The 16,700-nt window shown below is 38.3% G+C and overlaps 1 protein-coding gene across 2 annotated transcripts in view; it reads right to left on the bottom strand.

Moving 5' to 3' along the window:
- Sol1 overlaps positions 1–16,700 on the bottom strand; it is a 267,617-nt gene that overhangs the window by 202,168 nt on the left and 48,749 nt on the right. For both annotated transcript variants that reach the window (XM_069501499.1, XM_069501500.1), the window contains 2 exons: positions 15,928–16,000; positions 1,500–1,677 (listed from right to left, as the gene is read on the bottom strand). In XM_069501499.1, the coding sequence (XP_069357600.1) occupies positions 1,500–1,677; positions 15,928–16,000 (251 nt within the window). The remainder of the gene's footprint in view (positions 1–1,499; positions 1,678–15,927; positions 16,001–16,700) is intronic.

Genomic DNA, 16,700 nt, shown 5'->3' with positions numbered 1-16,700 from the left:
CGTGGGCGTATACGGGCTGATGGATTTGAAGGATTTATATCTTTTTCTATATTACTTTACGAGCTGTAGATGTAAACTAGATATAATAACGTAAAATGCTTACTCAAGATCGTCTTTAAACACGTCAAAGTCGGTGAACATCAGACAAAACTTTTGTGCCGTTGCCAAGTCAACGACTAAAATATAAATAAGTAGGTACATAAGTCATTTAATTGAAACCTCAGGCTGCCGTTGACCTGTTGTCGTGATAATGAATGAATGAATGGGGTACCATTAACAAAATCAAGCCGCTATAGGCTTAAGGTAAGGGTTTCTTGGTGGATAGTCAGAATACAATTTTGAAAAGAAGTACGATTCTTTCGTCGGCTTAAAAATAAACGAATAAAATAAAAAATAAAAATACTTAACCAATTTCACAAGTATTTAGTGCGCAACCCCTTGTACATTTTAGGGGTGTTACGGATATTTGCATCCGCATTCGCATCAATTAATGTGGAGATTTTACGGATGCGGGTTCATATTTGGAACAAGTAACGGCCTGCAAAGAAATTGGGCGGAGCCAGAGTGGAGCACGCTTCGCACGTGTTTGCTAGTATAGATATCTTCGTTCGCTAACTGATCAATTAAAAAATTGTAAAATGGTACCCAACAGGGTTTTACGGTTTTTATCTGCGGATGTGAACTTCTAATAATCCGCATCCGCATCTGCGAATGACAAAATATTGGCATCCGCAACAACTCAGGTACAAATATTTTAGATCAAAAATTTCGGATTTAGATCGGGTACAGTGTATAAAGAGCTTAACGTACCTACTACGTACCTACACAGGCTAGGAGAGAAAAAAGGAATATTAGTCATGTTTAACATCGATAATTTTATTTAAAAACACTCATCTCACTCACTCATAAATAATATAACTTCTTCACAGAATCCGTCACGACCTAATGACGTGGGGTGATCGGTTCACAGAAAAGGAAGCCAACTACGCCCTAGACGAAGCTCCAGTGATAAACAAGAACGGATACAATTTCATAGACTACAAACAGTTTTGCGCCACTCTCTCAGGTCTGAGGAAACCTAATAAGAAAGCCCTTGAAGTCTGAAATATTTTTTGATTGCGCATTGGTAATATTCTAATTGTATGTATTTTTTTTGCTGTTGTTGTTAATTAATTATCGCAGTTTATGAACAATTTGATGATGTTGTTACAAAATATTAAATGTATATTTTTATTTTATTGTTTTTAATTTTCGTGTAGTTACATGATTATAAGTAAAGATTGTTACGGCTATACTCACGTGTTTAGTCGACGTAAGCCCGACTAGTTTTGAACTCATACGGATTCGGCGGAGGACCATGTTTGGTAGCGTGCTCTTGGACAGGCCTAAGTCCAGCCGTGGGCGTATACGGGCTGATGGATTTGAAGGATTTATATCTTTTTCTATATTACTTTACGAGCTGTAGATGTAAACTAGATATAATAACGTAAAATGCTTACTCAAGATCGTCTTTAAACACGTCAAAGTCGGTGAACATCAGCTCTACAATCTGGTGTGGGGCAGCAACGAAGGTGTACAGGAGGCAGATGCCCCGCGGGTAGGGTAGCGGGTAGTCGGGGCTGCTGAAGGTACCCCGCTCCTTGCCGTGCGTCGATGTGAAGCGGACACAGGAACAACCTGGCGGGATAACAGAAGAATTAGAATACAGGTACGTAGTATGGTTTGTATCAAAGTTACACGCTCTACTTATTTTTGCATTATTACATGTCCCAGCAGAAAAATTTCGTCCTAGATAACATCTAGCCGCGTATACACCTGCAAGTTTTACTTACGTAAGTAGCTTACATGATTAACTTACGACCAATTTACTAATGTAAACACTCTACTAGATAAGGCCCGCAACTTCGCCCACGTGGATTTAGGTTTTCAAAAACCTAAACCCCGTGGGCCGTGAAAAGCTAGCAGACGGACAGACACACTTTCGCATTTGTAATATTAAGTAAGTTTGGATTTACAGTAGTTTTGCTGTCAATTAATTACATAGGCTATTTACGTGAGTAAAACTCATAGGATTTTGTCAACAACAAACCGCGGCCTGCCATGATGAATCTTGTGAGCTGACGATAATAATTCAACGTGTTTTTGATGTCTGATGCTGGGCTAAAACTCTTGAAACTAGAAAGAAAAGAAAGACAAAACGTTTATTTTTGAAAGCTGCATTACCGCACATTACCAGTTAAATCTACGGGTTTGGTTACACCGGTGCCTCTAATAGTTGAGCAGTAAAGTCAAAAGACCTCGAGCAGAAATTAATCAAACAAACTCAAATTAATTTATTATCTACACCAGTTGTTTGTAACTTTGGATGTATGAGGTAATCTCCATAACTAATGAAAATTCTTTCGATAGATAGATTCCCTCCGAGTGCTCCCGACGAAATCGTGAGTGAAGGCCAGAATTCGCAATTGAACCTTCAGTACAGGCTTTTACATCGACAAAGAAAAGAAAAATCTGCGAGAAATGCGTGAAAGCCATCGCATTGATCGTGTTTGCGGTGCACCATGATGAAATTGGTTATTAATAATTATAATCCAGCCTTAAAATAAAACAAGAAAATAAAACTTTTTACAACTGAAAATATTTTAAATGATAAACCGTTTCAAAATAGAGTCGGTAGGTACCTACTGATCATTAAACGCAAAAATGAAAAATAAAATAAAAATAAACTCTTTGAAATCTGTTCGATACGGAATTTAAACTCACCAATTATTTATTTTCCGAAACGGAATTACTAGGGCATTACTTATTATAGGAGGTTGCGAATTTTCGAGAGTCCACAATTTTATTTCTTTTCACAGTCCATTCCTGTTTTTAAACGCTTGAAACAAAAGGGAACTGAATTTTAGCCTACTCTTAAATATTTGAGCAACGCCCGAGTCCCGAGGCATGTACCCTTAGTACGAGTGTGCCACATCTCGAAAACGTAATTCTTGTGAGCTTTCATCAACAACAATTCATAAACATCCGCAATTATATTTATGTAAAAAAGAGAGTGAAAAAGAGTATGAGATTAAAGTATCTAAGAAGACTTTTTTATTAAATTATTAAACTTATCGCATTGGCTCGCATACAGCTGTCTTTTCTTCTCCCGTGTGGTTTGTATCTTCTTTCTTTTTCATAAGCGAGAACGGATTTTACATACATACCTACCCTGAAATATAACTGTAACATACTCATATATTTTATGGTATAGCGTCATTGTTTAAAACTATAACACCAGAATTCAATAAACCTAAAGCGCCTTGTTTTATTAAAGTCATACATTTTGTATTTTTATTTCTGTAGCTTCAAATGTTCGAAACAAAATTTAAAATACGAGACTGTAGGTCATTTTCATTCTACCGTTATAGGATTAAAGCTCACGAAATCCACTATCGTTTTAGTGATGTTGATATACTCTTAATAGGGGTGCTGGTTGGAAATTAGCTCCATGGATGATAATTCGGGCAGAAGTGTTGTATAATCGGCGCTGCTGGGAGCAGAATCCGGAAATTGAACCGGCTTGACCGCATCATCCGGAGCCAAGCGGACAGATATGGTATTGAGGTTTAATATAATATTGAAAGTTATGGAGCGTGGAAGTAGCATACATCTCGTGCTAGTACGTTATTCGGTGCAGATTTCAAAAAGCAGCTTCCTATCTTTCATCAGGTTATAGGTTTGATGACGGGATAATATAATATGTCGACTCTTTTTGGATGTTTTGCTTACCCTAACAGAACTGGCTGGACTACACTACACTAAGTGGGTGGACAACATCAGACGAGACGCAGGACCGTGGCGTGTGGAAGTCCCTACAAGAGACTTATGTCCAGCAGTGGACGTCTATCGGTTGATGACGATGATGACATATACTTTTTGATTGTCAATGGTTGTATTTGTAAGCTAATGATAGGTTATAATTAATTATGTAAACTTAAAACTAAAGCTACGAGGGTTCCAAAACGCGCCTTAGATAAGTGACTGCCATAAAAGACCGCTGCATGTTAGCTTTTAACTTTCATTTTGTTCTTTTTCCTGCCTATACTGACCGTTATTTTATGCTACTCTTGGGTTTATCCGCAATAAATTCAAAGCGAATTTATTATACCATCCATCTAAATTTAGCTCCGTATTTATTGAGCCCAAAATTCGGTAATTGCTCACAAATTGAGGCCCGACCTCAAATTCCGGCATTCGTGATCTGGCAGATGTAACTTTGCACATATTGTGCTAAGCATAATATTCGCCTAAGTAATTATAGAGATAAACTGCATTGTCTCGGTATATAACAATTATACTTAATAGTCCCTAATTAACCGCAGAAAATAGCCTTGTTCATCGAACAATGGATGCACAGCAACTCTAACATAATATATTCTTCTATTTACCATAACTTACTAATGTATGATGCTTTATTGATAAATAGGGTCCACTTTGTTAATAATTAATCACGCTAAAAGGTTATAACTTTGGCAAAATTCGCCAAAACTAACCGCACCATCCGGAATTCATAAACAGGGAACGTAAAATTTTACACAACTATATTTAATAAACCTGTGAAATTAACTATGCGTTAAATTTTGAAATGTACCTACGTCATATTTTAGTAACTAACACCTCTAAACAGTGGTTGAGGTATGTTCCCAATAGGCATACTTAGGAGCAAACCTGATAGCATTCTTCTGAAAATGTTTACCACATTATCGGATCAAGCAATATTTTGTTCACTGTAACAAGCTTAGGCCTTGTCTACGGAAACGACAGAAGTTGCACTGAGTGATAGAGTAGAATATTTTTTTTATTCAAATAAACTTTGAACTTTAGAATCGTCAAATGCATCGACCACTGGTTCAGAATACCTTTCCTACCGAGAGTTTATATTGAATAGTGGTAGTGCTGTTAAGAAATTAGCGGAATCAATGTACTTTAGTTAGGTAGGTTATATTTATCCTAGCCATAGGATTATGAAGTACTAGTACCTCGAAGTACTCCCTAATTCTATACTTCTACCATGTTTCAAATAAGTATTTCACAAGAGGCTGCTAATCAAAAATGATTTTTCCACTCATTGAATTTTTCCGAGGTTCTCTATTATCTCTTAAGTAGTCGTTTGGCAGCAAACAGCATCTTAAGGGTTCTCTTAATACGCTAGCTGCCAACAAAGTTCATTGTATAAATTAAAATAGCACTAAAGAAAGAGAGCTACTTCAATTGAATTAAATGGGTCGGTTGAGACTGTGACTTAGTTGCACTTTTATGTCTTTTACATTTTAATTCTTTTTTTTATGTTTTAAAGTAGCTTTTCTCTTAATACCAATTACAGTGCCTCAACTTGAAGATTTTTCGAGGTTAAAGGTGCTATGATGTCTAAAAAAGGCTATGGTTAGTGCAAAAATCTATATTTTGCTCGTTTTTGATTCGTGGCTTTTATGATTTTTACTAGATTGTTTGTGTCGCCAATTTTTTGTCACACTATAAGGTACTTGTCCCACCGCCGTCGCGGAAACTGACTCTCGACTATTTTCTTACTCAAGAAACGTGCAATCGATGTATGACGCTGTGTCAACAAAAGAGATAATACTTATCTTTGATAGTTTATCGCTGGCGTGCACACTGCCAATGAGAACTCTCTCTCCACTAATTTATTGCAGCGAAGAGAGCTATTAAATAAAAAACCCGCTCAGCGACGTACTCTTGGCGGTCAAAACACAATTTGCGCAAGGATTAAAAAAAAACTCGGTTGCCTAACCGAGCAACCGGCAGTAATCACTCGACGCACTCACACACTTGCTTATAGCCCAGCGACAAAAAATTCTCAACTACACACTCGCTTCTCATTGCTCGCCAAGTCATTTCTAGTTTTTAGTTCAACTTGTCTCTCGCTAATCGCCGGCGCGGACGGTTGGACAAAAGCCCACTTAGACCGCTCTATTAACATGTTAATTAATACTAATTTATAATATAATTCTGACTCTCGTAGCTATGATTAAGGTTCTTATCAGTTTTATTCCAGTTCGTTCTATCTAGCAACCTAATCTCGGACCAAGCGTTAAGATTCTAATCTTACGCTTCTGTGACGCACAAATTGCGGTTAATTGAAACTATTTCACGAACGATCTCTGGCTCCGCTTTGATCTCTCCTGGAATTTGGGGCGAAGGCTTTAGACGCGATTTAAGGACAACACAGCCTTGTGATGTTCGTGATCCTGGGTTATTTCGTTTTTGGAGTGAGAAGTATTTTTGAGTTATACTAATGAAATTGTTGAAATGTGTGATTCAAAACTTTGTTTCATGATGAATTTTATGTTTCTTATTTTATTTTTAACCATTGTTGCTCTGGAAATCGATCGATTTACTTACAGAGCAACAGAGCAAAAGACAGGTCGATTTCGTAAAACCTGCATCAATTATTATTACAATCTTAATTGTTGAGATTGGCTGAATTTGTTCGATTCTTGTCGCTAGCTACAAGGCTTTGAAGCCAATAGTGAGCGAGCGTCAATTAATCAAAGGTGATTGCGATCGTAACATTGTAGCTGTCATTGTACCGCAATCGAGCAGCAGATCGCTCTGATCGTGACAGCGCTGCTACTTTATAAATTCATACAATACTAGATGCCCCTACGCTATCCAGCTCCTCGACAACACAGACCTAATACGTATACTTAAAAGGACTGAACCTTTTGAGCTAGTGTTGTCATAGTGAAAGTATAGTGCTAGTGCAATTCAAAGAATACAAGAACAAAGTGTCTTCCAATAAAAATTCTTAACTACGTACGTTTATAAGTTTAGGTTAATACAATATTAATAGCTTCTCTCATAGACTAAATTGTAGTGATAGTAAAGTTCTGTTCTCAGCACTTCACGATTAAAAAGAACTATATTTCCCACCCCGGCTTTTATTATGATCAACCCATCACCGCCCTATTACTGAGCTCGAGTCTAGCTCAAGTCTCTTCTCAGAATGAGAAAGGTTTGGCCAAAGTCCACCACGCTGGCCATTTTGCTTATTGGTAGACTTCGCTCATATTTTGAGAACATTATGGAGACGTTTCATTCTGAGAGGAGACCTGCTCAGTATTGCGCTGGCGATGGGTTCATTATAATGATGCAGTTGATGATGACAGTAGAAAAATAAGGTACTTACAGATAAATGCAGTGTACCTCCTGACAATTGAACAGTAAAAGCAAAGGATTTACTGCTGTTCCTTCACTTGACTGGGCCCAATCAAAAGCACACACATGACTTATCAAAGGTTAAATCGACGACAATTTGAGTTCCTTACTTTGTCACTAATCGATTGCCATTATGACCCAGTGAATTCAGTATTTGATATGTGTCTACAAACTAGTTTATTACCGCGACTTCGCCCGCGTGGACTAAACAAATTTCAAACCCCTATTTTATCGTTGTCCTCCAAGTCTTAATCTATACCCATGCAAAAAATCACGTCAATCCTTTGCACCGTTGCGATGTGATTGAAGGACAAACCAACAAACAAACACACATTCGCATTTATAATAAATGATAACTAAAAACTAAAGCATATTATACAATGAAAATGCGTGCACAAAAGAAAACTTATCTAACATTATTATCTTATTAAAAAAAGGAACGTTGTAATTTTAACGATAAAAACACATGGCAATTGTTTAAAAATCACAATAATTAAGGCGAAGACCTCTTGACGGTTAAGTGGTCATAAAACAGCCTGAAATTCAACACTTTTGTAATCAGTTTAGAGTATCATGTTGCAGAGGTGGTGCTATTGTTAATTTTAAGCATCACGTTGTATGCAAACTGCCATAATATTAAATTAACTTGCTCCCATATGAAAGATAAGTACACATACATATGAAAATTTTAATTATTATTTATTTTAGATGTAAGTATTAACCAAACTAGACTTCTAGATGTGAGCAACAGCTTGACACGAATTTTTCGCATGTAGAACCGAAGACTGAAGCTAGTTTTGTGATAGAATAGCTTTTAAAGGCCATCTAAATAAAATATTTTTTCAAAAATTATGAATCTAAATATATACAAGGAAAAGGTTACTGACTGACTGACTGTCCTGACTGATCTATCAACGCACAGCTCAAATTATTTATTTGACGGATCCGGTAGAAATTTGGCATGCAGATAGCTATTATGACTTAAGCATCTGCTAAGAAAGGGTTTTTGAAAATGCAACCCCTAAGGAAGTGAAATAGGGGTTCGAAAATTGTGTAGTCCACGCGGACGAAGTCGCGAGCATAAGCTAGTAACAGTATAAGAGAGGAACAATGTAAATTGTCTAAATATGTAATTTTTGTATTTTGTTCAATCTCAAAATTTAAAATCGTAAAATTTTAATAATATCCCCGTGTCCGCTTCAAATACATGTCGTTAAGCTGAAAAAGTATCGGATGTAAATGTGTAATGGATTTCATCGAATAAATCAATATAGGGATGTGGCTGTAAAATATTATATTCCGCCATTTTTAGAGTTCCGTCAGTTATTTGTTAAATCAAAATAGAGATTCTATAGAGTTCTTCCCATTATTTTTGAAAGTGAAGATTAAGAAGAAATGAACGTATGTGCGCTTGTGTGTAAGACACATACGCATAGCGACACAGGCTACGTACTCGTAGATATATACCTAAGAACGTACTTCAAAAAGTGGTGGTCCTTTACCAGGGTAGGTATGTTTGTACCTACATAACATTCATACATGCTTAATACGCAACGTAAAGTCTGGGCAAGTTAACATATTGAGAAAGATAAAGGGAAAGATAAGTCAAGAATTCAAAATATCGTTTCACTTGTAAAGTCAATACCTACACAATTTAGTTCGTTACTTAACTTTTATCTACAATTGATATGGGTTATACACGAAACGTGACTTGAATAATATGCTAATAAAATGTGTAAGTACAAAAAGCATTTTTATAGATCAGCAGATTTATATATTTTATGACTCGCTAGCTGATGCCCATGACTTCGTGCGCTTGGATTTAGATTTTAAAAAATGCCGTGGGAGCTCTTTGATTCTCCGGGATAAAAAGTAGTCTATGTCACTCTCCAGGTCTTAAACTATACTCATGCAAAAAATCGCGTTGATCCGTTGCACCGTTGCGACGTGATTGAAGGACAAACCAATAAACCAACAAACAAACACACTTTCGCATTTATAATAGGGGTAGTGATTTTTCTCCTTATAATTTAAATTACAAATAACCTTGCGCGGGTATAAAACTCAAGCAGATTATTAATTATATAAATGTGACCATTTTAATAAAACCACAAATTATTTTAAAATCAAAATCTAACAAAATAAAAGCCAAATCTAGTGAAATGAAAGGCAAATAAAAAATGATAGTTTTTCAAACAATTTTCTAGTGATACACTGGCTCCATTCAATGATATAACGCTGGAAGCCTTACGTGACAAGCATCCCTTACCAAATACCGATTCTGTGCTGCCAGATCCACCTTCTAACACTTCTTATTTACAGATAAAGGATGAAGAAACTTACGCTGCGATAATGTCGTTTTCTAGTGGCTCTGCTGGTGGCATGGACGGCATAACGCCACAACATCTTAAGGATCTTGTGGGAGTTACTGCTGGGGACGCCGGCAAGGCGCTACTGAGCGACATTACCAGACTATGTAATTTCATGTTATCTGGCGAGGTAAATTCATCCTTTCTACCATTCCTTTATGGCGCGAGGCTTTGTGCTTTCAATAAGAAAGATGGTGGCATCCGTCCCATCGCTGTTGGCTGTACTTTTCGCCGTTTGGCGTCAAAATTAGCGTGTAGTCACATAGTCTCTACCCTAAAGGATAAACTCCAACCTATTCAAGTTGGATTCGGCAGTAAAGGAGGTTGTGAAGCAGCAGTTCATTCGGCTCGTACTTTCTTAACGAATGGCGAGGTTGAGGTACTGCTGAAAGTAGATGTAAAGAATGCTTTTAATTCTTTGGACAGGGCAACTTTGCTGACAGAAGTCTCAACGCAACTTCCTGAAATTTACCCATATGTTTGGCAATGTTACAGCTCTGCTTCTAAATTATTCTTTGGAGATAGCGATATTAAGTCTTCTGTAGGCGTTCAGCAGGGGGATCCTTTAGGTCCGGCCCTGTTCAGCTTAGGGATCCATAACCATATCTCAAATTTAACATCTAAATTTAACATATGGTATCTTGATGATGGAACCATTGGGGGCAACGTGGATGACGTTCTAAAAGATCTTAATCATATTAAGCAACAGTTTGGGAAAATTGGTTTAGAACTTAATTTTTCGAAATGCGAATTGTTTTTTACAGAAAAACTGTCGCAAGAAAGAATTCTATTGGCCTCTGAATTATTCAATGAAATTTCACCTAATATTAAAATACTTGATAAACGTTCACTTTGCCTTCTCGGTGCTCCTCTTTATAATGAATCCATACAACCACTCTTGGATCAAAAAGTCAGAACATTTTCGGCTAATACCGACAAATTGGGCACTCTAAATTCTCACATTGCATTTTCGATCCTAAAATATTGCCTTTTTGTACCTAAATTAATTTACATTCTCCGCGCGAGCCCAATTTGGAAATTTCATGGACTACTCGATAACATGGATGCCACCCTTAAAAGTACACTAGAACAAATTCTAAATTTAACTTTTGATGAGCACTCCTGGAACCAAGCAACTTTACCGGTCAAGTACGGTGGCATCGGCGTGAGGAAAATTTCCAGTGTAGCTCTTCCGGCTTTTCTGTCCTCTGTGCATAGTATAAAAGAGCTTAGCTCTCGAATTCTCAAACCCAATTCATCATTGACCTATGCCACAGAGGCCCTAGAGAGTTGGAAGGTCAGATGTCCCAATGTCGACATCCCGAAGGAACGTACTACACAAAAACTTTGGGATTTGCCATTGGTTCAACTGACACATACGAATTTGGTTCAAAATCTTACAAGTGACAGAGATCGTGCCAGGCTTCTAGCATTATCCGAAAAGGAATCTGGGTATTGGCTGCATGCCTTGCCATCAAAAAATCTCGGCACACTTTTAGATAACGAAAGTTTTCGTGTGGCTCTAGGTCTCAGATTGGGAACACCACTGTGCCATCAGCACAGATGTCCGTGTGGAAAAGAGGTTGATAAATTTGGAATCCACGGACTCTCTTGCCAAAGGAGCTCCGGTAGGCTGTTTAGGCATGGCTCTCTTAACGATACAATTAAAAGAGCTCTTGCCACCATAAATATTCCTGCGCTCATTGAGCCGGCAGGGATTAGTCGGGATGATGGCAAGAGACCTGATGGATTGACGCTGGTTCCCTGGGAACGGGGACGGGCGCTAATGTGGGACGCAACTTGCGTTGACACATTGGCCCCGTGTCATATCAGGAAGACAGCATCAAGACCGGGAGCCGCAGCAGAAACAGCTGAAAACGGCAAGCGGCGCAAGTATGCCTCTCTTATAGAGAGTTACATTTTTGTGCCGTTTGCCGTGGAGACCCTGGGGCCATGGAGTCTTAGTGCTAAAAATTTTTTACGAGACATTTCACCGCGATTAATAGCCTCAACTGGTGACAGAAGGGCTGGCTCATTTTTTGCGCAGCGGATCAGCCTGGCTGTCCAGCGCGGAAATGCAGCCAGTATTCTTGGCACCATTCCACGCGGTCATGATTTATATAGTAATTAGATAAGGCTAGCTTTAAGTTTTATTGTATTAAAAAAAAAAAAAAATGATTGAAAAATGTTGTAACTTGTAAATGAAGAATTTTCATGAATTTGTAATAATGTGAGGGAATGCCACGTCTACCTACCTCATAAAAGACTTCTTGCATTTTCATCATAAAGTTACGTAACTTTGCAATTTAGCTTTTGCAGCAACTTTGAAAGGAGATGTGAAATACATTTTTATTTGTCATACACTTTTTTTACAGGAAAATAACTTTCAAGTTTTTAGTTTTTCGTAAGTACCTACTTGATTATTATATTATAAGGGAACTTTGGAATCATTCTTTTAAATTAATATTAATTTGTACTAGTACTAATACCTATTATTTTACAAAAGAAATTCAAGGCTCAAGGCATAGATCTAGGGCGTAGTGAGTAGTGACGTCATAAGTAGAAACGCAATACTAGATACCTTTTTTTTCAGTAACACAACATTAGGTACTATATCAGGGGGCACAGCAGTGCCCCCGCCAAGACGAGCCAAACTAAAGGACGGGGCACTATGTTCATTTTTTTAAATAACATTTCAACCAAACTTTCCGCTAAGGACAAATCTAGTGGGATTCATAGTCTTGTGCGGAATTTTAATATGACACATAAGGGTGCTCGTATAGAGAAGCAGGTTTCCGGTATCGACAGGCCGCCGTCGCGGTTGGTATCACCCAGTGCAGGTAAAATAGCCTTATGTTATCCTATACCTATTAACCTCTTTATGTGAGAGCTCATAAGATAATATAGGGCTATTTTACCCGCACCAACCTGTCAGTACCGAAAACCTGGCTCTTTATGCCAGCACCCTTATAGTAGAGTTCCGTGTGCGGATGTTACAGCCAGTGCAGTGGTGCCTGCTGAGGACCCTCCTTCGAGGACCAATAGTATCCTCCACACCGTCTGAGGCACACTAGGATTTAAGTGACATTTTCCCATTTTTGACTACCTCCCTGGCGCAGCGGTAAGCGCTGTGGTCTTATTAGTGGGAGGTCCCGGGTTCGATTCCTGGCAGGGATTTGGAATTTTTAGTTTTTAAATTTCTTGTCTGGTCTGGTGGGAGGCTTCGGCCGTGGCCGTTACCACCCTACCAGCAAAGCCGTGCCGCCATGCGATTTAGCGTTCCGGTACGATGCCATATAGAAACCAAAGGGGCATGGGTTTATTAAAAACTGCCATACCCCTTCCAGGTTAGCCCGCTTCCATCTTAGACTGCATCGTCACTTACCACCAGGTGAGATTGCAGTCAAGGGCTAGCTTGTATCTGAATAAATAAATAAACCAGGAACACAAAGGTGCCCCTTCCGACACGATGACTGAGAATGTCCTTCTCTATAATTATTTTATTACTAGCCACAATTTATTTATCTCGTCAAACCGCAATAAAACCTTAGTTAAATAAAGTTAGGAATGCTAAACTCCCGGACTTACCTGATTTAATCAATTTTACAATAACTCTCGCAGATTGAATTAGATATGAGATAATCCATAACCGAGCCAACATTTCAACGTGATTTGAAACATCAAAGGGACTTTACATACGTTTTAATTGGATTAATTTATTAATGACCACGTCTCATGTATCTCGTGATACGGTTATACTTAATTAAGGCGATGTCCCATACTGCACGGTTAAGTAATACGAATAGGTACAATCTTAAATTTGAGCACGTTTGTAATTAATTTGTAGGATGGTGTTGTTCTTGTAAAGGCGGTGTTATTGTTGAGTTGGAGCCTTAATGGCGGTTGTATGAGACTGAGTGGGGAAACTACGAAACTTTAATCGTAACGTACGGTCTACAGCCATAAGTTGGATGGGAAGCTTATAAACGGGACTGTCTCTAAGTGAAACCCCTGGGCACCAAGTCTAACGGATTTACAATTAATGGCGGGCATGTCAGTTCATTCACAGGATTAAAGAAAGACAGAGGCACAGAGCTATACCCTGCTGCCGTTTATAGCGAAAACTTCGTAGGCAGCTTAAGTTAGTAGCGTAGGCAAAATCATATTACAACTGCAGTCATATAGTAATCATTACCCGTATTATAACTGCGATTGTGTTTGTTTTGTAGTTTTTGTCCTTCAATCAAGTCGCAACAGAGCTGATCAACGTTGTTTTTTGTGTGGTTATTGCTAAAGACCTGGATAATCAAACAATACCCACGCGATTTAAAAACCTAAATCCGCGCGGACTAAGTCGCGGGCATCAGCTAGTAAAGAATTATGTTATAAACCAGCAAAAAAAGAAGATTCTAATATAAGTCTCAATCATATAATATAAAACAAGAAGTATTCCGATATAATTTGTTACTTATCTAAATAATAATAATTAAAGTCTAAGTTATCTCTTCTAAACTTGGTGCGAAAATCTTCCATATTTTCTTTCATTTCCGAACACGTGAAACATTAAAGATCTGCTAAAGTTGTAGCTTTTTAATGGAAAAACTCTGGAGCAAGGTACCGCCGCGGTGTTTTAGTTTGTAACTTTCGTCACTTGCTAATTTACTCCTATCATGGTTATCTACAAGGCCTTAAATTTATGACGTTAACCACTGAACCACTAAGTTTAGATTAGGACTCATAATTCATTAGTAAACTTCGAAAAACCCAATATACGTTGGGAACCTAAGGTGCTGGAATGGCAACTTCGCACCGGAAAGCGCAGCGTTGGAAGACCCCGCACTAGGTGGATGGACGACATCAGGTGAGTCGCAGGAAGCCAGGCGCGACGCTGGGTTCAGGCAGCGCAAGACCGTGGTGTATGGAAGTCCTATGTCCAGAAGTGGAAATCTATCGGTTGTTGATGATGATGATCATAGCATACTTCAAACTTCAGTTCCGTTCAGACCAGCTGATTCATGTGACTTTGTTCAAATTGGTTCTGTCATTGTGGCGTGAGGCGTGAATGATGGCCGTGAAGGTATTGATTTTTTTTAAATCGCATGGGATTTTTTTGTATTTTCGTACCTCTGGGATGCAAACTATCTCTTAACGGATTACGGATGGGTCTTGAAAAGCTATTTTTTTTTTATTCAGATACAAGTTAGCCCTTGACTGCAATCTCACCTGGTGGTAAGTGATGATGCAGTCTAAGATGATAGCGGGCTAACCTGAAAGGGGTATGGCAGTTTTTATTAAACCCGTACCCCTTTGGTTTCTACACGGCATCGTACCGGAACGCTAAATCGCTTGGCGGCACGGCTTTGCCGGTAGGGTGGTAACTAGCCACGGCCGAAGCCTCCCACCAGACAAAGCAGCTAGCAGAAATGTCTGACTGCTAGAGCCCTTTAGAGTATGTACATAGAGACAAACTTTCGCATTTGTAATAGTATGGGTTAGAAATTAAGAATATTGAGAATTCGGATTAGGATTTTTGTTTTCTCTATACTTCAATTCAAGGGCCTTGCAGTATAGTATAGCTTTAAATATAGCTATATATTTCAATTTGTTTCTTTTCGAATGTAACTTTTCGTGTAATGTAATTAATCCCCAGGAATAAATAATAAGCCACGCCATTTCCTTGTTCTTCGTGCACTGAGGTGATCGTTAAAATGTTTTAGTTACTTCCACTGCACGCAAACGGCTAAAAATCTAAAATGCGGCTGGCGCAGCGTTATAAAGAATTCATTGCGGCTCCCCAAAGGCTAAAAAACTTTGGAAAACCGCAGTTGTAAAGCCCGACTCTATAAAATAGCTAATTTATTTTAATGTACCTATAACTAGTTCAATTTTGATAGAGTTATCAAGAAGCTGCTTAATTTTTTAGCTGTTTTTTAGAACACTGGTTTTTCGTTCTATAAAAATTGAATGTCTAATGTTAGGTCTATATATTTTATTAGTTTATACCCGTCACTTCATCCGCATGGACTTTACAAAATCTCAACAGAAGTACATTTGTGCTATTGCACAAGTATGTGCGCTAACACAAGTGCACTATTCCCTTCCTCTTATAGTCGGATGGGACGGCAATCCGACAAGATTGGAGAGAGATCAGTTGCAAGACCAACGATTTTACGTTCCTTTCAAAGCCAGGTAACACCGAACTTGTACTTCGTAGTAGTAGCTTCGGGTTGCAACCGCCTACTAAGCTAGTGAGTGTAGCGAGTCGACTATACTGTGGAGGCAATTAAATGTCTACGTCAAGTACTTAACGGTAACGGTAAATGAAGGTGAGAATACTTACTAGGATTCACTGCTTGCCCTTCATCCACAACGTGCATTGATAAGTGAAGCAACACCAGTAATGTCGCAGACAACTGCAACAAAGTAATGAATATCACTACATAATATTATTAATTAAAGGTCCCCGCCACACTGAGTTCGTGTTTATTCAAGTTAATCTCAGAAACTACACGTTCACATTTTCATTTGGTTTTCACCAATAGGAAGAGAGCTTATCGAAGAAGGTTATCATAGGCTAACCAATTTACAAAAAAATTGCGAAAATAAGTTATCGGTATGACGATATTTGTAAATTTAGTGACAGATTTCGTGGCGTGCGCCGCGTAAATAAGTACACAAAAATAAGTACACAAAAATAATACAAAATTCCATGCTAACAAGGCGAATATTACAACTTTTCATGGCCCATCCGTTTAACCAATTTTGTCAAAAAGTACAGAGATAGCTGGGAATGACATCCTGGGAAAAGACATCTAGCTTATATTCCGGAAAATCAAAGTGTTCCCACGGGCTTTTTCTCGCCCGCTGAAAAAATTCGCGGACATCATCTAGCTATATTTAGTTTTTAAAGAGAAAGCGCGCAAGGGCCCGTTACCTTTGTTACCTGTAATGTACCAAAGCCACCGCATGATCCAAACTTCATTGCCGCGGATCGTTCCTCCCTGTGTTGGAGACAATACGCAGATAAACTTTCAGCTTTCATAAAATAACGAAAGACTGGTACTAGCGGGCTCGTAGTTCATTATTTATGAAAGGACTTTTACATAGTAGGTA

Source organism: Maniola hyperantus, chromosome 10 (genome assembly GCF_902806685.2).
Source record: "Maniola hyperantus chromosome 10, iAphHyp1.2, whole genome shotgun sequence".
NCBI lineage: Eukaryota > Metazoa > Arthropoda > Insecta > Lepidoptera > Nymphalidae > Maniola > Maniola hyperantus.
This window is presented reverse-complemented; position numbering and strand designations above follow the sequence as displayed.